The 21,057-nt window shown below is 47.8% G+C and overlaps 1 protein-coding gene across 2 annotated transcripts in view; it reads left to right on the forward strand.

The window, feature by feature from the left end:
* ADCY9 (adenylate cyclase 9) overlaps positions 1–20,514 on the forward strand; it is a 111,512-nt gene extending 90,998 nt beyond the window's left edge. Inside the window, exons 7-12 of one of the 2 annotated variants that reach the window (XR_011524549.1) lie at positions 1,689–1,897; positions 6,036–6,195; positions 7,134–7,282; positions 10,208–10,249; positions 16,191–17,882; positions 17,953–20,514. Coding sequence is in view for 1 of the 2 variants with exons in the window: in XM_070566907.1 (XP_070423008.1) it covers positions 1,689–1,897; positions 6,036–6,195; positions 7,134–7,282; positions 10,208–10,249; positions 16,191–17,382 (1,752 nt within the window). In the remaining variant the exon portion in view is untranslated. Of the gene's footprint in view, positions 1–1,688; positions 1,898–6,035; positions 6,196–7,133; positions 7,283–10,207; positions 10,250–16,190 lie in introns of both variants that reach the window. The other variant, XM_070566907.1, reaches the window with a different exon arrangement.
* The last annotated feature ends 543 nt before the right edge of the window (positions 20,515–21,057 follow it).

A 21,057-nucleotide genomic window follows, 5' to 3' on the forward strand; every position in this document is an offset into this window, starting at 1 on the left:
ACCCTTCTGATTCAGAGCCGGGCGCTCTCTACCACTCCCTGTACCGAGCAGCCAGGCCTCCCAAACACGGGCACGGTTCTCGTCTATCCCTCTAGTCACCAACGTGTACTGAGCACCTGTGCTGCCAGGATTGTTCTCATGGCTAGGATTTAGAGACGGCCAACACACTCTGTGGGGGAGCAATAACTCAGCAGAAGTGAGAATCCAGAGCCCTGGGTCCTGGGATGCCCTGCGAGCGCACGGCAAGACACCAACCCCAGACTGAGGGTCCAGAGGGAGGTAGCTCTTGAGCCCATGTTAGTGGAAGGACTGGCAATTAACCAAATAAAGGAACATTCCAGAGAGAGGGGCCAGCACCTATGAACCTTAAAGATAAGACAGGGCCTGTGCTTTTGGGGAGCTGCAGGCACATCTGTGTAGCAGGCTGGGCTGAGGTGGAGTGCAGGAGGTGGGTAGAGGCAGGTCACGGCTTCCACACTGTGGATGTTAGGCCTAAGGCCAGAGGGAGCTGTGGAAGGATCTGGAGCAGGAGACAGCACCGTGAGATTGTGTTGGATAAAATAATGTGGCTGATTGTAGAAGGTGACGAGAGTGGATGAGACAGGAGGGGAGCAGGTGGGACGTGCTCACTGAAGCGCAGGGCACGCATGAGGCCTGGCCCCGCTCGGTGGAGGGCGGAGAGGGCAGAGGGATGCAGGGGTGAGGGGAAGCTCCTAGGTGGCCCCATGTGTGGCCAGCCTTGTGCTTGGGGGCCTCTCATCTAAGTATCACCACCACTCGTGAGGTGCTGGGACCCATTTCAGCAGCCACTGACCAGCGTGAAGAAATTAGGTGACGTGCTCAAGATGCCACAGCCCTGGCCAGGCTCATCAGCTGTGTGACCTTGGGTAGCCACTTGGCCTTGCCCCCCAATCTGTGCACCAGGATTGGTAGCATTTCCTTCTCTAGGGGCTGTGTGAGCATTGACTGAGGTCGTGCCCCTGAAGGATCCACATGGTGCCCAGAACCAGTCATCTCTTGGCGTTGTCACCATTTTCTCCCTCCATCCCCGTGATGCCCTAACACTACATGCATGTCTGTTATATTCCCCACACCACCTGCTGTGTCAGAGTCCTGCCCGTCCCCACCATTAGGCTGTGAGCCCCCCAAGAGCCTTGTTTCATGTCCCCTCCGGCACCCTCACAGAGCCCGGCCCGGAGCAGACCCCTGAGTGAAGGCGTGAGCATCTCTTACTGTCACTTGACATGCCCGTGCTGTCCTCTGCTGCTCCTTCCATGTCTCCCGTTACCTGTGTCACAAAGCCATCTTTCACACACCCTGAACCTGGGACCAGGCCATTCAGTGGAAGCTCCTAGTGCGATTGCCTTTACAGATGCAGAGTTGTTGACTTTGCCAGTCGATGCTCACCTTTCAGGCTCAGTATGTAACATGCCTTTGAGAACTTATTGGTTTGTAATTGCTTGGTGTGTGACCTTGGCAAGTTTCTTAACTTCTCTGTGCCTTAGTTTACTCACTGTTAAGTGGGATAATAGTCAACTGATGGTCCCCCTAAAGCACTGTCACCCTGTCCTGGTCTAGGTAGGCAAGTGTTCTATAGACGTTTGCTGTTTTTCCACCTGATTGACACCCCGTCGCTGTCTGTCGTGGCTCCTATTCATGCTCCCCACTCTCCCCTCTTCCCCACACAGGTTATAAAGAATTCTCCCGTGAAGACTTTTGCCAGTGCCACCTTCAGCTCCCTCCTGGATGTGTTTCTGTCCACGACAGTGTTTCTGATTCTCTCCATCACCTGCTTCCTGAAGTACGGGGCCGCCGCCATGCCTCCCCCGCCGGCCGCCCTGGCCGTCTTCAGCACTGCCCTGCTGTTGGAGGTGCTGTCCCTCGTGGTCTCCGTCAGGTAAGGGCCCACCTGCAGGCGCTTCTCCAGCTGTTAGCCTTTAGCTCCCTCTGCTGGCTCCACAGTTTATGGCTGGGCAGTCCCGCTGCGGCACAGCTGACCAACCCTGGGAAGCCAGCTGTCTCTGCAGGCACACTTCTGTGATGGCTCCTCTTTCCTGCCCTCCCCCAGCCCTGCTCACAGTATCCTCCCTGCAGACCTTGGTCCTCGGTGTGGGTGGGCACCTCTTTACCAGAGGGTCAATGCCCCCTGCAGCCCCACTGCCACGAGCTAGTCCCTGGGTCTCCCAAACTAGAGACTTAGAAAGAAAAGTGGGAAGATGAGGAATGAGAAAGGGGAGAGAAAGAGACAGCAGTGTTCAGGGTGCAAATGACAGGGAGCCGCCGGCAGGTGAGCAGGAGCTTCTCCTGGCAGTGGGAGTGAAGACATCAAGCCCTCAGTCGTAGGCAGAAGTCTTCGTGAGCTTGGACCAGGCAGCGGTTTCTTAGATAGGACACGAAAAGCAAAGCAACCAAAGGAAAAACAGAAAGTTGGACTTCATCAAAATTTAAAGCTTTTATGTTCCAAAGAACACTGTCGTCATTTTGAGAGAGTATTTGCAGGTCGTATCTCTGACAAAGGTCTAATACCTAGAATGTCTGCTCAGTAATAAAAGACGAACAGCCCATTAAAAACGGGCAGAGGGGGGCCGGCCCGAGGGTGCAGCAGTTAAGTTCGCACGTTCTGCTTCGGCGGCCTGGGGTTCGCTGGTTCCGATCCCGGGTGTGGACATGGCACTACTTGGCAAGCCATGCTGTGGCAGGCGTCCCACATATAAAGTAGAGGAAGATGGGCACTGATGTGAGCTCAGGGCCAGTCTTCCTCAGCAAAAAGAGGAGAATTGGCAGCAGATGTTAGCTCAGGGCTAATCTTCCTCAAAAAAAAAAAAAAGGACAGAAGGTCTGCATAGACAGCAGGGACCCCCAGGACCCACTCAGCCTGATGTCAGGGTTCTGCTTAACACCTGAGGATGCTCTTGGCTGCTCTGTGTGTTTCTGACTAGAGGCAAGCCCACAGGACACTCCCTTCACAGGCACACAGACCACCGTGCGCCATCTGCCTCCTGGGCGCCATGGCCACCCTCTCTGTACAGCTGTCACTCTAACACGCCTGGCAGAGTGCCCCCAGGACCTAGGGGTAAATCAGGAATGAGGAGAAGGACCCTGACCTCGAGTCCCTGCTCCTCTTCCCCAGCATCCCAGGATGGAAACGGTTGCTCTGGCCAGGCCCTGAGCCTTCCAAATGCTGGTTCCCCTTTGAAGTGGACAGCCAGCTGCTTGGCCCTCCCTTCCTCTTGCCTGCTCCCACTGAGGCCCCTGCAGTTGAGATCACTTTAAGGTGCTTCCTCACTGTCTCCCCCAAAGTCCCCACCAGGAGTGAGCCTCATTGCCCACAGCAAGTGGCTCCTCCCTAGCACAGCCCTCTCTGTGGGCCTGTCCCTCTGTGCCTCTGCTCTGCACCCCTTGCCGACCTCCCAGATCAGCTCTGCTTCTGGAGAACCCAAACCATGGTATCCTCAGGCCCTTAGTTTCTTTCTTCCTTTTTAAAATTAGCTTTATTGTGATATAATTCACATACAATAAATCCACTCATTTAAGTGTACAATTCAGTGATTCTTAGTAAACTTACAGAGTTGTGCAAACATCACCATATAATTTTAGAACATTTCTCTCACCCCAAAGAAAACCCAGTCCCCGTTTGCAGTCACTCCCCTCACATCCACCCTCCCCAGCGCCAGGTTTCTGTCTGAGAGGGGAACCTACAGCTGGTAAGGCTCTTGAGCTCCCTGAGGCTAGCATGTCTCTATTACTTTTTTGTGTGTGTGTACTGAGGAAGATTCTCCTTGAGCTAACATCAGTGCCAGTCTTCCTCTATTTTGTATGTGGGTCGCTGCCACAATATGGCTGCTGACAAGTAGCACAGGTCCGCACCTGGGAACCAAACCCAGGCTGCTGAAGCAGGGCATGCCAAACTTAACCGCTAGGCAATGGGGCCAGCCCTCCATGCCTTTTTCAAAAAACTCTTTACACCGTTGTTACCTTCAGGCCCAATTCTACAGAATCTGAACTAAGCCAGGTTTAGAGACTGCAGAGGGCTGCAGTCTGGGAAGACACCAGGCCTGGCTGTGCTGGGTGCTGTGCTGGGGTGCTGGCACACCCACACACTCTGCAAGCACCTTCTGAAAGAGGAAGCCACTGTTCTTCTGGGTGACCTCTGGTGGGACTTTAAAAGTTCACTTTACACAGGATCATCGAAGCCTGGGAGAGGTCGGTACCTTGCGGGATTTCCTCTTGCCCCGCTGAGGGCATATTTAGGATCCCAGATCAACAGGAACCCACACTGTGGAATCTGTAGGCACCCCAGGGAGGCTGGTCCCGGCATCTCAGCTTGGAGCTCTCGTCCTTCCACTCCAGCCATTTTGTGCCGTGCCCCAGGCAGATGTGGGAACAGCGGTCTCGTCCTCAGAACTCTGCATACTGGAGACCTTTGTGGAGGGCCTCCCAGTCCTGCCTTCTCCTGGTTAGAACTCAACTCCCTCTGTCACTTTGTAAGGCTTATGATGCATTCTGACTTTGAGCATATTTGTGGTTATTCTTGGAAATAGTCCAAGGACTCCATTATCCTTTAAGTATCAAGAGGCTAGAACCATGTAGGACCTAAAAGGGTCAGACGGGGCCTGGCTCCGGGTTGGAGAAGTGAAGATTCGAGGTTTCCTTGTGGAGGCCGAGCACGGCCAGAGTGGTCACTGCACTGCAGGTGTCCCGGCCTGAAGGCGTGGGCACCCAGGGGTGCTTGAGAGGCCTTGACGAGCTTTGTGCTGTTGATGCTGGGCCGCAGCTCCTGGCCCCTCCAGAAGCGAGGACAGCAGGCCTGTCCCCATTCCACCCTCCCTGAGGGCTGGCTTCAGAGAGGGACTGTGTGCATGGGTGTCCCTCCCAAGGCGGACCCCTGGGGCCCTCACCTCCATCTCCTAGTGCTGGCGTCCAGGTGCAGCCCCTCCTGACCCAGGGCTCCCCAGCTTAGCCAAGACCTGTTCTTCCTTCAGAACAACAGCCTTCAGCCCGCACACTCAGCTCCCCCTTCTTTATGAAAGATGTTTTATGATGTCCACGTCACTCTCCTGAAATATAGCCCCTGTACACGTAATTTCAAAAGGAATCAGTGACATGCCTTCACTCCAGTCTGAAGGAGAAACAACAAGAAAGCCATTTGAAATCAAACATGTCATGCTTCACCTCGTATGTGTCAGGGCCTGCCACTTGGACATCGTGACAGAGGCGTCAGCTGTTTGCCTTTGTGCACAAGGCTCTGTGAGTGTCATGGCTCCAGGTGTGGACCGTGGGAGATGTGTGGGTTTGGTGGCACAAGCACCGTGAGCTGGGTTGCAGCTTGTGACGTTTCTGAAATGCTGAACAATCTTTGGTGATGTCCCAAACAAAGGGTAATATTGCTTAGTTTACACAGCAGTTCATTCCTGGAAAATTCAGCGTACATTAACGCCATGCAGAATCCACTTTCTGTTTGTAAAGGAAACACAACTAGGCTCTAGGCCAAGGTGACTGTCAGCAGGTTTTTTGCCTCCATGAGTGTCCAGGGGCAGTGGCAGTCTGCGGGCCGCAGGGCAGAGCTTCACTGTGCATCGCAGGACACCTCCCATCCTTGGCTCCTGCCAGTAGATGCCATCGTGCCCCTCAATCATTGAGGCAATGGAAAAGGCCCCCCAAAGTTCCAGGACGCCTGCTGAACTGCCCACTCGAGACCTCCACCCCAGAAGCAGACTGCGCAGAATAAGGTCACCATTCCCACGGCCTGTTAGTATTTGCCTGCCCGGCTCTCACGTGCTCTGCTCAGCCCCACAGTTACATCCTACCAGAATGCAACAAGTGACCTTGAAAGAGGGTATAACGAGCTTAGTGAGTCTGGTTTACGCACCATCTGCCAGAAGTGAGGGCTGCGGGCTCTGCCTGCCCCCATGCCGGCAGCGTGGCGTAGGCCAGAGTTGGAGCAGCACCGGCTGGTGGTCCCCTGCCTGCATCTTCTCTGGCAGGCTGGCTACCCACAGACACCCTGTTTCTTCTTTCCCCTCTCCCTGTTGCAGGATGGTGTTTTTCCTGGAGGATGTGATGGCTTGTACCAAGCGCCTGCTAGAGTGGATAGCCGGCTGGCTCCCGCGCCATTTCATCGGGGCCATCCTGGTGTCCCTCCCTGCTCTCGCAGTCTATTCACACATCACCTCTGAATTTGAGACAAACATACATGTAAGTCAGGGCTTGGTGATTTTATGTCTGTGTGCTCCTGGACTCCCTCGTCACTTTTTAAAAAAATAAGCCTGACAACTTTGGGACAGCAGTTTAAATATAGGCCTTTAAAGAGGTACAAACTCTTTGTCGCTACCTCGAGTTCATCTTTTTAAAAGACTTGCCTGGGACAGGAGCAGGTGGGGAGGTTACCTCGGGAACCTGTCTACATGCTTGAGGCCGTCATTGTCCACACTCCTAAGTGCTGGCTAAGAGGCCACCCTGCCCTGGGGAGATTCCCCAGGGGACATGTGTCCTCTCCAGTCTCTCTTGGTGTTCACAGGTTCAAATCTGTTATTTTCTTATGCATTTTACAAAGAAGAATCTGTCCCACGTTTCCAAATGATACAAGATAATGTGCCAGTCTGCAGAATGGGCACAGGTAATTGACTCGCTCCTGGACTGGCTGCTGTTGACCAGGGACGGAGCTTCTGAGTTAAACCCCATGAAGAGTGAGATAATGCTGTTGTGGAAGGTTATGTTTTGGGTAAAAGTGAGGGTAACATGAACTACTGGGGTGAGCTGACCGCATTTGGTATTTTAACACCAAATTACATTTCCCATGACACGCAACAGGGTGCCGGAAGGAAGGGCTTTTTTAACGTAACCACTTACACGGTGGTCGTTCTCAAGCCGGGCAGCCCACCTTCCTTTCCTCCAGAATGAGGTGTGTGATTTCCACACATCCGGAGAATTTTAGTACAGCGTGAACTTGTAACCTAAAGCTCTGAATAGTTAACCTAGGGATGTGTGATCTCTCCTTGAAACTGCGGATATTTTGTGATTTTTTATATTAAACAGATTCGCTCGTAAGTGAGCGAATCATCTTATCTCAGGATGCCCAGGTGGAGGCGAGGAAGGGGGAGGGGTTCCTAACCACTGCCCGGCCCTTGTTGCAGTTCACCGTGTTCACCGGCTCAGCTGCTCTCATCGCCGTCGTGCACTATTGTAACTTCTGCCAGCTCAGCTCCTGGATGAGGTCCTCCTTGGCCACCGTCGTCGGGGCGGGGCCCCTGCTTCTGCTCTATATCTCCCTCTGTCCGGACAGGTACGTACCCACCACCGTCCGTGGCTGGCCCCATGCATCCTGTGCATTTCTTTCACTGCACTTCGACACCAGTGCTAACCCCCTCCACTCGACAGATATTCACTACCACACCTGAAATAGCTGTCAGCATACACAGTGTCAACAACTTAACGAGATGCCCAAAGAGTAATATGCAAAAAAGGAAAAAGAAGATAATTTTTAATAATAAATTAATACATATTTGCATATAGACATCTCTGGTGACTACTCTCCCCAGAAGACGTAATGCAGCAGTCATGTGCTTGAACTTACTTATGATGAAGAAGTTTGAATTTAAAAAAGTAGGACCAGAGCGTTTCGTACAAGATGATTCAGGAAATGAAGGAATAGAGGCATGGGTAGACAAAAATGAAGAGAGGAAGGTGGGTCTAACCTCATTTGAAGTAGGGTTAAGGTACCAAGACAAATTGCAGATTGCTGATGTAGAGGAAATGAAGAGGTATCATGGTCTTGCAGGTCACCTGGGCTTCCTTTATAATAGTGACACAATATTGTGACACGTGTTATGACATGAGACATTGGAGTAATGATGGATCACTGGAAATGTATCTTCTATTTTGAAATCCTTCCACATATCAAAGATACGTTCAGTCCCTGGTACTAAATGGCCTTCAAAACCATGTCACTGGTAGGTGCCGAGGAACAGAGAGGGTGGTGTGGAAAAAGAAACGGGAGCTGTGTGGAGGACCCCTGGGGACAGGATCAGTTCTCATTGCTGTGCTACAAAAAATTTAAAAATAAAAATATATAGGATGGCAGTGATGTGTAAAACATCCTTCGTTAGTGACACCCAGTGAGATACTTATCTTTCATATGTTCTGCCAACTGAATAATGTTTGGTTCTTAGTTTGTTAAAAATAAGTCTCAAATTGCCTGTTGCACATTTGAGACTGGTTTTGTGGCTTTTAACGTTTTCCAACTAAATATGTAGCTGGAAATACAATGATATGTTGGATAGCACAATCACACGGTGAGTAATTTACTCAAAAATTTCAGGATAAGGTCTTAAAGCCATTAAGCTTCAGTTTCCATAACAAACTTCTAAATGTTGGACTTTTTGTGTAACTGCTTATCAGAGCATTTTACTATCAGCACATGTTGAAGAACCACTGATGTGTAATTACAGTGGGTGCAGGCTAGCAGGATGTTTAATGTGACATGGGACATTGCTTCATTGTGTTTGCAGGACATCTCACATTCCTGGCTTCCCAAATTATTATACCAACCAGAGAGACCCCCACCGTTTCCAAATGCCCCCTAGGAATTGTATTATCATTGCTGAGAACCATTGCTTTAGTAAATTCCAAAGGAGAAAATGATCCAATTTGTTGCAGTATCAAATGAAATCGCCATCATGTATCTTTGGGTATCACCAAAGCAAGCGGCCAGTACTGGCCAGAGCGAGTATCCTTCCTCAGTTTACTTAATAGAATAACAGTGACATGAAAGATATTTGAGTTCTCTGCAAATTGAGATCAAAAATGGAATTTAAAGTAGAACTGTCATTTAGCATTTGAAAGGAAACTTTAATGAATAGTTAAATTACTTTAAGTAAAACAAAGCATCCTTTTTCCCTTCTGAAGGTACGGCCATCTGCAATTAGGGTCATTAGAAAGCTCTTTCCCAAGAGCAGGAACTTCAACAATCTGCCTTTTAACCTTTTAGATGCACCACAGATGCCTCATCAGCCATTCAGTGTCGTTCAGTCTCTGGTGTGGGGCTTTCCTCCTGGTCTAGCAGACCACAGTGATGGGGGCCCCCCATCGCCTCTCTGCCCAGAGTTCCAGTAGCAGATCTTGGGGTGGGGCCGGTGGTTAAGCTCCCCTTCACCCGGTCCTCTTCCGCACATGCAGGATCCTCGGAGCCCATCCACCCCGAATCCCCAGCCGGGACGGGGACTCTGAGGAGTGGGCAACAGAAACATAAACTCAACTCCTGCAAAAGGGAGGGAACTCTGCCCAGAACCACGGCCAGCTTGGGGGGACACAGACATGTGGGTTATGATGATGTCGCAGTCGTGTCTGGACAGGGTGAGAAGAGGACATAAAGTCCTAGAACTCGAGTCTTGTGGTGTCACTCTTGCTTTTCTTTCCTTTTCCCTGAAGTCAGTTAACACCTCGTGTAATTATAAAAGCCACTCTGAGCCCTCACCTGGCCTTCGCTGCCCAGGAGAGCTCCTCCCAGATGCTGAGTAATGTCCCTCATTGTGTGAGCAAGGCCAGTGGATCTAGAGGACAAAGAAGTGTCAGGGCACGAGGCTCCCTGGGTGGGCAAGTGTTCAGTTGATTTAGGGCCTGGGTAGCTGCTGGGTGTAGCACGACCCCAAAAGAAGCTGCAAAGAATGTGGAGAGGATGCAGGCTGCAGTCTCGGCTGCCTTCCCTCACACCAAGAGAGAGTTCTTTAATTATGCGTGGTTTCCATGCCCTAAATTTGGGATTTGATGGCTTTGGGACCACCGATAGCAGAGTCTCGCTTCTCCAGTCAGCCATAACCTGCCGGCGCCTCCAGCACTTCCATTTGAAAGTGATCCTGCCCGTGGGCCTTGCCGTTTATCCCGACCGAAGTTCTAGCCCGTAGGACCCTGCAGACGGTCCCCACAGTGAGGCGAGTGCCTGGGAGCCTCCTTCTGTTTGGTTTTGCTCTTTGGCGGTTGTGTCTACTTTCCATAGCTGACATGAAGGCTTTTTAACTATATCATTGTCTTTACCTTTTGTTATTCTTATTTAAGACACCATCAAATTATAATAAAAATTAACTCTCCTTAACTGTCCAACTTGACCTCCACATAAAGAAAGGACAGTTGTTTATTTAAATTCTTCTCAGATTGCCCTATATAATGCCTTCTTTGCTTTTGATAATAATATTTTTCTGCATTTTAATTTCAGTTCCATAGTAATGTCACACCTTGATGCAGTACAGAATTTCAGGTAAGCTTTTAACTTTGTACCTATAGAATAAATGAAAGTAACTGTATTATTACTGCTTATTTCTACTCTTCCTAAAAACAGTTGTATCTTGAATAAAAAGGACAGTATGTCCATTCTTAAAAAACTAAGTGGAAAATATCTACTTGTTGAAATATCAGATCGTAGTTATAATATCTTATTGGAGAAATGAAATGATTGTTAAGATATAGATTAGATTAAATTTAATTTTTTATAAGACGTTACCATGTTACAAAGGAAATCTCACAAATCAAAGTACTTATTTTAGTCCCTAAAATATTTTGAAATAATTGATTAGAAACTTGAAATAATAAATGTTAAGCCCTTGCTTTACTGTAAACATCAAGCTAAATTCTAAATAAATTGAAGAGTCAAAAATAAAAATGAAATATATTTTGATTTGATGTAATTTGATATTTTCAAATATATCATTTGATATTTTGATCATATATAAAACTATATGAAAAACTAGAAAAAATGAAATTAAATAGTTTTCAAGCCTCCAAGACAGAGAGAACTTTCCAGTCTTACAAATAATAAATAGAAGCACACACGCAAAAATAAAAGACTGACAGATTGATGAGGGGGATCAAAGCAGACTGAGAAGAATATTTGTGGGACTGTTATATAGAGAGCTAATGAAGACCTGCATAGGACAAAGGACAAAAACAAAAAATTCACAAGATGAAATGGAGGTAGAAGATAAACATATTACTACTGAAGTCATTGCACGTTTAAATAACTACAGAATTCCTTTTAGTCTTTTAAATTGGACCTTCAAAAAGTTATAATGCATGGGCGCCAGCCCCAAGGCCTAGTGGTTAAGTTTGATGTGCTGCTTGGGTGGCCCAGGCTTGGTTCCCGGGTGCAGGCCTACACCATTCATCAGCAGTCATGCTGTGGCAGTGATCCACATACAAAATAGCGGAAGACTGGCAACAGATGTTAGCTCAGGGCCAATCTTCCTCAGCAAAAAAAAAAAAAACCAGTTATAGTGCAGATACCTAGTGCAGGCGAGGGTGTAGCATATTCATAAATAGCTAGTGGTGTTCAATTTCGTTAAGCTACGAGACACTTATAAAATATGTTTATTTAATCCTTACAATAACCTGACACAGGTGACGAAGGTCACTTTGTCCCCATTTTCCAGATGAGGAAGCTGAAGATCAGAGAAGTTAAGGAACCTGCCTGTGGTCACACAGCTGGTCATTAGCAGTGTTTAAACCCAGGCCTCCTTCATTACTAGGCCATGCTCTTTCTGCCATACCTTGTTACTCATCAGAATGGTACAACAGTTTTAGAAAGTAATTTGCCCATCTATAGAAATGTTCATAGACTTTAACCTAATAATTCTATTTTTGCTTATCTGCTGAGGTGCTAATTCAGCATATGGTAAAGGCTGCATGCCCCAAAATAACAATCACAATGGTTGATAATATTGGAAATTCATCAGCAACTTCAGTTGTCAATAAAAACGCAATCAATGGAATTATGAGTCATGTACTCAAATATTGCAACTGTTAAAATGCAGCAATATGGAAAACGTTTATGATTTCACTTATTATGTGAAATTACATATGTTCTATAGCTACACCTAGGTATTTCATTATATATATATGAAACAAATGTAAGATATGTAATAGTTATGCTCTAGTAGTGAGTGATGAATGACGATTTTTTTCTGTTTCCACAATTAAAAAATTAGTATCTGCAGACATTTAGACATTGGGAAGGAGATTTAAATGACTGTGGAATAAAGGCAGAATGCAAGTGTGTTTCTATGTATGATTACAACTGTGGTATTTAAAAGCAAACACGTAGCAGCTTTTTTTAAGTTAACTTTTTATCAACGTATAACATATGCACAGAAAAGTGCCCAGATCATAAGAATACAACTGAGTTAGTTTTCACAAGTGAGCACACCCATTCACTACCACTCAGCCCAAGAAACAAACATTACCCGTACCCCAGATGCCCGCCTCATGCCCCTCCTGTGACCCCCCCGCCCGCATCCCTAGGCGTAGATTTTCAGTGGCACCGAAGCACACCAAGATGTTAGCAAGTCCCGCGTTTGCCTGGTTAAGACCACAAGTGGTCTCTATTTGCTGGTTTTCTCTGTTTCAATCCCTCTTCTCCATGATGGTGAATAATGCTCTATTTTACTCTAACTTCTGTTTATGATTTAACGTCCAACTATTAGGTCATACATTGACTCTTGCATTTAGTCACATAAAATTCCTCTTTTTGGAACTGACTGTTGCTATTTGAATTTAGGAATAGAACCATCACCTTTGTTCCTTCTGTAGTAGAATAAGAAATACAGATTATAGGTCAGAAGTAATCCTCTTACCTACTTGCTACAGATCTCTTCTGCTGCAACGCAGCCCCAGGTCCTACGTGTAAATCTGTGTGTTAGCACTCTTCCTTTTAAGCAACCGTGAAAGCAGCATTGCGGTCTGCCTACCTTTCTCACACCAGCCGGCGTTTCGCTTTTCCCCCTCTTCCGTCCCAAGGGGACTGGCTGTGCCCGTCTCCAGAGTCAGGCCACACTGCTGGCTTTGGCTACAGCACAGCAAGAAAAATGACAGAGCAGGAGACTGATTGAGGAAACACACCACCCCTTTCTACCACAGGGATTTACAATGTCTGGTTGTGCCGCTGAGATGACGGTAAGGCTTGGTGACTTCCGCTCATAAAGAGGGCTGTTCTTCAGTGTCACCACTTTGGAGAACCAGAAAGAAAGGTCAACTCCTAACCCAATGAGATGGGCTCACACAGGAGAAGACTTAGTCCCTCCTATTCCAGATTTTCTCCCTAAAGCCACCCAGAGGGCTTGAGGGGCTGGACGTGAATCTGTTTTAGTCATCTGAAATAAATAGTTAATTGTCTAGTACTGAGATTCATAATATGTTTTGCCATCTGTTTAAATGACAGTTGGCAAAATAAGTAAGTGAAGCGTGGTGTGTCTCACCATAGAGGTCTTTTTTGGTTCCTGGTTCATAGGCATTGAGTCACAGAACCTGTGTCAGGGGTCCCCAAGACCATCCCCAGGTCCTATGCTTCACTCGGGGGACTCAGGACTCAGCACATAGTCGTACTCATGGCTGTGATTTGTTACAGTGAAAGGATACAAAGAAAAATCAGCAGAGGGAAGAGGTACATGAGGTGGAGTCTGGAGGAAACCAGGTTCCAGCTTTCAAGAGTCCTCTCCCAGTGGAGTCGTACAGGACACACTTAATTTCTCCAGCAATGAACTGTGACTGTGCATGTGAAATGTGGTCCCCCAGGGAAGCCCATCGGAGGCTCAGTGCCCAGGGGGTTTATTGGAGACTGGTCACATAGGCACCCTCCACCTAGCACGTACCAAAATCCCAGACTTTCAGAAGGAAGGTAGGTGCTCAGGATAAGCCAGGTTGTTTGTATGACAGTCTAGGCACAGTGTGCCCCTCTTATCACGGGGTGGGGGGAACCTCCCGCAATCCAAGTTTCCTGACGCCAGCCTAGGCACCCTTGCCTGTAGGCCTTTCTGCGGATGGCAGCCACAGGCCTGCTGTGATAACTCCTTTCTGCACAGAACCTTAGGCCAGTAGGGACTTAGCCATGCTCCAGCCCATCTTCAGTTTACACATGAGGAGATTGAGACCTAGAAGGATGACGTGACTTGCCCAAGGTTCCAGAACTCTGCAGTGGTCCAGCCAGGAGAGAGTCCAGGTACTCTTATTCCAAAGCCAGGGCTTTTGTGACTGTTTCAGGGAGGGCCATTATGGCCAGATTGATCAATTTCATTGTTTTTTAATATCCTTAAGTTACAAGTAACAGTAAAACTTATTAAACACCCTGATTACAGAATTGAGCTTTCTGTGCCACAGAGCTATCTAAACTGAGGACCCATCCATTTTACATACAATCACTCACACATAACAATGTTTCAGTCAACAGTGGACCGCGTATACAGTGGCCCCGTGAGGGAGAACCATAGAGCGTAGGCGTGTGGTAGGCTGTACCATCTAGGTGTGTGTAAGTACATTCTGTGATGTTCACACAATGACAAAATCGCCTAACGATGCATTTCTTAGAACGTATCTCTGTTGTTGATGCACGACTGTATAATTACATTTGTATAGTGACCCTGCCCATTGTTACATAAAATCTAGTAGTCCACTCTGCGCATTAGAAGTACGTCGGGGCACAAAATTTCTATGAACATAACAATCGCAGCATCGTAAACAAACAGAAGAAGCACTAGTAGGAAATTCAGCAAACCTTAATAGTGATTGCCTCTGGCTGGTAGGATGACAGATGAATCTTTTTTTTTCTTTTTACTCTTTTCCCTAAATTTTCTATGATGAGTAGTATATAGTAGCTAAATGGGAAAAAAATTTATTTAAAAAATCAACTTTAAAATAGACTATGCTCCTCGTGCTCATCTTCAGTCCTCCAGTCATGGCTGTTGCCTGTCGGCACCCTCGAACTGCAGGATGGCCCCCGGAGAGCAGCCTCAGTTATGGAGGGAATGGAAACAGGCTCAGGCCTGCGAAGGGCAATATAGAAATTTCTAGTGGGATTCTAAATGTGCAGTATTTAAAATGACACAGCAAGTCCACTTCCAGGAGTTTATCCCACAGACAAAATCATTCCTACGCACAGTGACACGGTACAGGAATTTCACTGCAACATTGTCTGGTAGTAAAAGATGGACAGAGTGTAAATGCCCGTTGGTGGGAGTCTGGGTGCTACAGTACATCCATTATTAGAATATCATGCACACCACAGGAAAATGACAGCATTGCTTACCTTGATGGAAAGACACTTGGTTTCCATTGTTTATAGTGGTTGAGTTTCCTGCAATGTGTTCCTCTTAAAAGTATACATATTATATTCTTTTAAAAAACGTTAAAGTTGGGGCTGGCCTGGTGGCACAGTGGTTAAGTTCGCTTGCTCTGCTTCGGCGGCCCAGGGTTCGCTGGTTTGGATCCTGGGTGTGGACATGGCACCGCTTGGCAAGCCATGCTGTGGCAGGCGTCCCACATATAAAGCAGAGGAAGATGGGCATGGATGTTAGCTCAGGGCCAGTCTTCCTCAGCAAAAAGAGGAGGATTAGTGGCAGATGTTAGCTCAGGGCTAATCTTCCTCAAAAAAAAAAAAAAAAAGTTAAAGTTGTCTTGAATGACTTTGAAAAACAGAACTAACCCAGAGGCAGGGAATGGTATTTTGCCCAACTTTTATACCGGGAGACAGTAGAGAACTTAAAAGAATTCTTTGTAAAATTACAAGTCTTTCAAAACTAAAGTTGGATTAGAAGATGAAAAGTGAGTATCTCAGAGAATGTTCAGTTTCTTGGGTGTGATGATGGTGGTGTGGTTTCATAGGGAGATGTTCTTATTCTTAGGAGATACGTACTGAACTATTCAGGATTGAAGTGTCACGGTGTCTGCAGCTTACTTTCACAACGTGCAGGAAAAAGTATGTGTGTGCATGTGTGTATGTGTGCACGTGTGTATAGACAGGGAAAAAGCAAGGTAGCAAAATGTTAAGTTATTGAATCCAGGAAAAAGGTGTATGAATGTTTGTGCTACTAGTCTCTTAACTTTTCTATAAGGTTGAAATTTTTCAAAATAAAAAGTTAAGAAAAAATTTAAAAATCAAGGAGCTAAAGACTTCTGAAAACAAAGCAGTTACAAAGCTTGTTAAGGAAATCAGTTGAAGAAAGTCAGTCTTTATCTCTCCACATGTTCAGCCAGCCACCTAAGCAGAAACAGGTTGCCTTGTGCCTGCAGGTTGTCAAAGTTTTGAGCTCAAGAAAACTCTGTGCAGGATGCTGGTTAGCTGGGCTGTTTCAGAACCTGGAAGTACTGAGCAGTAGCCTTTCCCTTAAAAGATGCATTTAAGCAGGTCCGTCCTTTCTCTTGTCTTTACTCTCCAGTTCCCAGAGGCATCCGTGCAATAGTTCCTTGCTGCATGACAGCAGGAGACCAGCCCGCCTAATTGGCCAAGAGGTGGCTCTTGTCTTCTTTCTCCTGCTCTTGTTGGTCTGGTTCCTGACCCGAGAATTCGAAGTCAGCTACCGCCTTCACTACCATGGGGACGTGGAGGCGGACCTTCACCGCACCACGATCCAGAGCATGAGGGACCAAGCCGACTGGCTGCTGAGGAACATCATCCCCTACCACGTGGCCGAGCAGCTGAAGGTTTCCCAGACCTACTCCAAGAACCATGACAGCGGAGGAGTCATCTTCGCCAGCATCGTCAACTTCAGTGAGTTCTACGAGGAGAACTACGAGGGAGGCAAGGAGTGCTACCGGGTCCTCAATGAGCTGATCGGGGACTTCGACGAGCTCCTGAGCAAGCCAGACTACAGCAGCATCGAGAAGATCAAGACCATCGGGGCCACATACATGGCGGCGTCGGGGCTGAATGCCACACGGTGCCAGGACGGTAGCCACCCGCAGGAGCACCTGCAAATCCTGTTTGAGTTTGCCAAGGAGATGATGCGCGTGGTGGACGATTTCAACAACAACATGCTCTGGTTCAACTTCAAGCTCAGAGTTGGCTTCAACCATGGGCCCCTCACAGCAGGGGTCATCGGCACGACCAAGCTGCTGTACGACATCTGGGGGGACACCGTCAACATCGCCAGCAGGATGGACACCACGGGGGTGGAGTGCCGCATCCAGGTGAGTGAAGAGAGCTACCGTGTCCTAAGCAAGATGGGCTACGACTTTGACTACAGAGGGACGGTGAACGTAAAGGGGAAAGGTCAGATGAAGACCTACCTTTACCCAAAGTGCATGGACAACGGGGTCGTGCCGCATCACCAGCTGTCCATCTCCCCAGACATCCGAGTCCAGGTGGACGGCAGCATCGGACGGTCTCCCACGGACGAGATTGCCAACCTGGTGCCTTCTGTACAGAACTTGGACAAGACGTCTCTGGGTTCTGATAACAACACACAGGCCAAGGATGCTCACCTGTCCTCTAAGAGACCCTGGAAAGAGCCCATCAAAGCCGAAGAAAGGTGTCGATTTGGCAAAGCCATAGAGAAGAGCGACTGTGAAGAAATGGGGATGGAAGAAGCCAACGAGCTCACCAAGCTCAACGTCTCAAAGAGTGTGTGACGCAGCGCCGCGCGCTGCCTGCGGTGCTCTGCTCCTCGAAACACAATAATATTTGTATTTGGCTGTTGTGTGTTCCAAGCGCCACGGGTTCCGTCCCCGGACGTGGTGTCATGTGGTCATTGCAGCCCTAACTTCTGTGTGGATCACAGTTATTCAGGGTTCATTTTCATCCATTTCTTTCCTTTTTCTCCCCTTGGTGTCACACTCAGCGTGGAGAACAAGTGCCTTCAGGGGCTGGCCGTGGCCTTGGAGTCTAGGGACAAAGGCCACCGGTGGAGATCATGGCCTTGAGTGTTGTTGGACTTTTAAAACAAAAGCTGTGGTTAAGATATCATGTTTATTGCTTTTTCTCATGAGACACTTTTTTTTTTTTGCTAATACAATGTTTTTGAGGTTTATTTTTTCTGTATACATAATAGTGTTTTCCAGTGACCTGACCTTTCTGTGTAAGCACATACACGCACACACACTTGCATTTATGAATCTGAGATCAAGTGCCAGTAACTCCCTGGGAGGGGACGTCCGGGGGCAAGGCTGAGAACGGCAGTCCGCAGTCAGCCAGGCCGCCAGTTCCCCTCCCACCTGCGCCTTCCAGAGCACCTGGGCCTCGTGGGCTGTGGCCGCACCGCTCCCCACACCTGGCGGCTTTAGGGCTTCCTGCACATGTAGGCCAAGAGTCCAAATGCTAACCGGTAACAAAGCTTGTGAACCAGGCCTCAGGTATTTAAAAGCCGTTTTCCATTCTGCCCCCGCACCGAGGGGTGTTCCAGCTGGGAGCGAAGGGGTTTGCCTTTGAAGCTGACTCGTCTGAGAGGGGAACTCAAAATAAATGTCTGAGGGTTGCATTAATTTATTTATTTATTTATCAGGAAACGTGTGTTTTGGGGAGGGGGTGCCGGGTCATTCTGGTGAGGGGAAGTAGGCTCCGGGCTCCGCAGAGGGCAGGCACAGCAGAAGAAAGAGATGTCTGTCAGTGCTGCAGCCACTGTAGGCCACCTCCCCCTCAAGGGGGCTGAGCAGGACCCCTGGGTCGGAGAAGCTCTCGGCCACTGTTTGTAAACCGACGCTGCGACTTCTGCCCCACATGCCATGGATCTGCGTCCCGGGGTCTCCCTGCTGCAGGGTTACATCAGAACCCGGCTCGGTGAGAAGCGGGAGGTCTGGGCAGAGCAGGCGGGCAGGCGGTGTGGCACTGTCTTGGCTTCCACACATTCAGGAAATTTCTCCATCCTTTCCCATTCTCATCCTGCGCAGGACCTGTTTGTGGCAGGAGTGACCCTGGGGGGCGAACCCCAGCCCTCTATAGATGGGGTTCTTGCACTGTATGTAGGGACAGTATGTCCGGAGGCAGATGGGGTGCTGCGCAGGGGTATAGAAAACCTAAGGAAAAGCACTTCTGTGCCCTTTGTCGCTAATCCTGCTTGTAATCATGTTTTGCCACGTTGAGTCTGGAGTTTATGTAGAATCGAACTCAGGCTGGAGTTGCCCTGTCCCAGCCATAGTTATTTTTAAGGTGACATGGCATACAGCTCATGGGGTAATTTGAGGACTAGTTCTTTCTCTGTTTACGGTCTTCCGATGGTCCTGTGCATTTGCTTTTCACTGGTAGATCTCTGTGTAACTTCCACATCTGCAGCAAGTCCCCAAATACGTACAGAATCTGCGGTCTGAAGCATAACGAAATATTGATTCTGACCGGCTAGCTCCCCCTGGGACATACCTGGGATGGCCACCTGGCCACCAGGAGCCCAGCGTCCTGGGGAATCCAGAGCATTCTTAGTCACTAAGATTTTCCTTCAGGTTTTCCTGTCAGTTTGTTGATCTTCCAGTGCTGGAGAAAGGTTGGTGTGACAATACCTCTTGCTTCTAAAGAATGTATTCTTATAAAAACTGCAGGATTTTTATTTTTTCTTAAAAACACTACCTGATGCTCTCCTTGTCCATAGCGATCGTGGGCGTGTTAGGGATTTCTTCCCTCAGTATTACCGCATTTGTGAGTGTGGCCCTTCCCGTTGCCTTCCAGCTCCAGGTTCTGTAGCTTTGGCGGCAGCTAAGGGTCTGGGCGGTTGCCCATGAGTTACCCGTGTCTCTGCTGTTCGTTCAAGACATGCTCTACAAAGTTCATCTCTGCACACACTTCCCCCCGTCAAACTCTTTTTTCCTTCCTCTGCTACAAAGGTGTTTGTGATTCCTGACCCTGGGAACCCGAGAAGCTGCGACCCACAGGGAGAGAATCCTAACATCTGGTGGTCTGGTTCAGCATTGTACAAATTAGAGCCTTTGATGGGCGGCTCACCCAGCGGCTAAAATTGTCTTTAAAGAACACCCTGAGCCTTCCTAAATAACCAGTACAGATGTTCTCTCTGGGTCACCAGGCGACTCGGGTCCTTCCCAGTTCCCTGCTCTGAAGCATACCTCAACGCAGAACCACAGAATCTCTGCAATGGAAGTGCCCTGCGTCTAACTCTGCTGGCGTTGAACAGATAGTTGCTGCAGACAGACGGGGTTTCTAAGCAGTGGGTTCAGGCGCTACCGACATGATGGATGCGTTCTTCAGAGTGGCAATACCTCTTACGAACTTAGGGCAGGAAGCAATACTTCAGAATTGAATGTGTGTAAATAGTTGCTTTGAGTTGCAATTTTCTTCTTGGCCCCAGGTCAGATCAAATTATAGAGATATATATATCATAAACAAGCACATAATTTTATCCAATGCAAACAAGTGTAGAGCATCAGTTATGAAACCCTTAAGTAGTTTGAAGAGTCGCACAGATTATGCAACACCTGCACACGACTCCAATAACACTGACTTCACTGGTGGAGACAACACCTGCACATTTGCACATGACATTGAGAGCCAAAGGGCCTTTGCTTCCCATTACGTGGGCTGTAATAATTTGTAGTTTCCAAAGATCCGTCTGCATTTGCATTTCTAGGTTTTTGATTTAAGCATTTTTTGGTTGGTTGTTTTGGAAAATCACATCATGCCTAGGATCTGAAATTAAATTAGCAAGAACCAACTGTTTGCTTTTTCCATCTTTCCTTTGCTCTGCTCTTTTTCAATTGTTAATTCTAAGAATTTCAAAATGCATCCACTGAAGAAATGGACATTAAAGTATTCTAAAATCTAAATATCGGACGCCTGGTATTTTCTCATTGAAAAGATCAGCACCCTCCAGAGCTTAGGACATCCTCATTTCCTGCAATTCGTGGCTGAAATAGCAGGAGGATTTACTTTTCATTCACATCGTGACTTTGAAAACAAGGCAACTAAAGGAAACGCTATTTGTGTGTGTGTGTGTGTGTGTGTGTGTGTGAGTGTGTGTGTGTGTTTTAATGGACATATTTGCTATGGTTAACTTTGGTTGAGAAGTATTTATTTTTACATGGAACTTTTTAAAAAGTAGTAGGTTGCAAGGCAAGTTTTGCTTGCAACGATTTATTATTAGGCCTTCTAAATCGTTTTTCCTGCAACGTCTTAAGAGGCGGAATTGACTGAGAAAACCAAGTAAATTTCTGAAAAGATGCGCCCACGTGGCCTCTCCCTGGTAGAGTTCCTGCCCGCATCATGGGGAGATCACAAAACCCCTTTCAGAATCTGTTCAGAGGCACAGAACGTCTTCGCAGAACAATACACATGCCATTTGTACATTTCCTGGCTTCACCACACCTCCA

This window comes from Equus przewalskii, chromosome 12, assembly GCF_037783145.1.
Source record: "Equus przewalskii isolate Varuska chromosome 12, EquPr2, whole genome shotgun sequence".
Taxonomy (NCBI): Eukaryota; Metazoa; Chordata; class Mammalia; order Perissodactyla; family Equidae; genus Equus; species Equus przewalskii.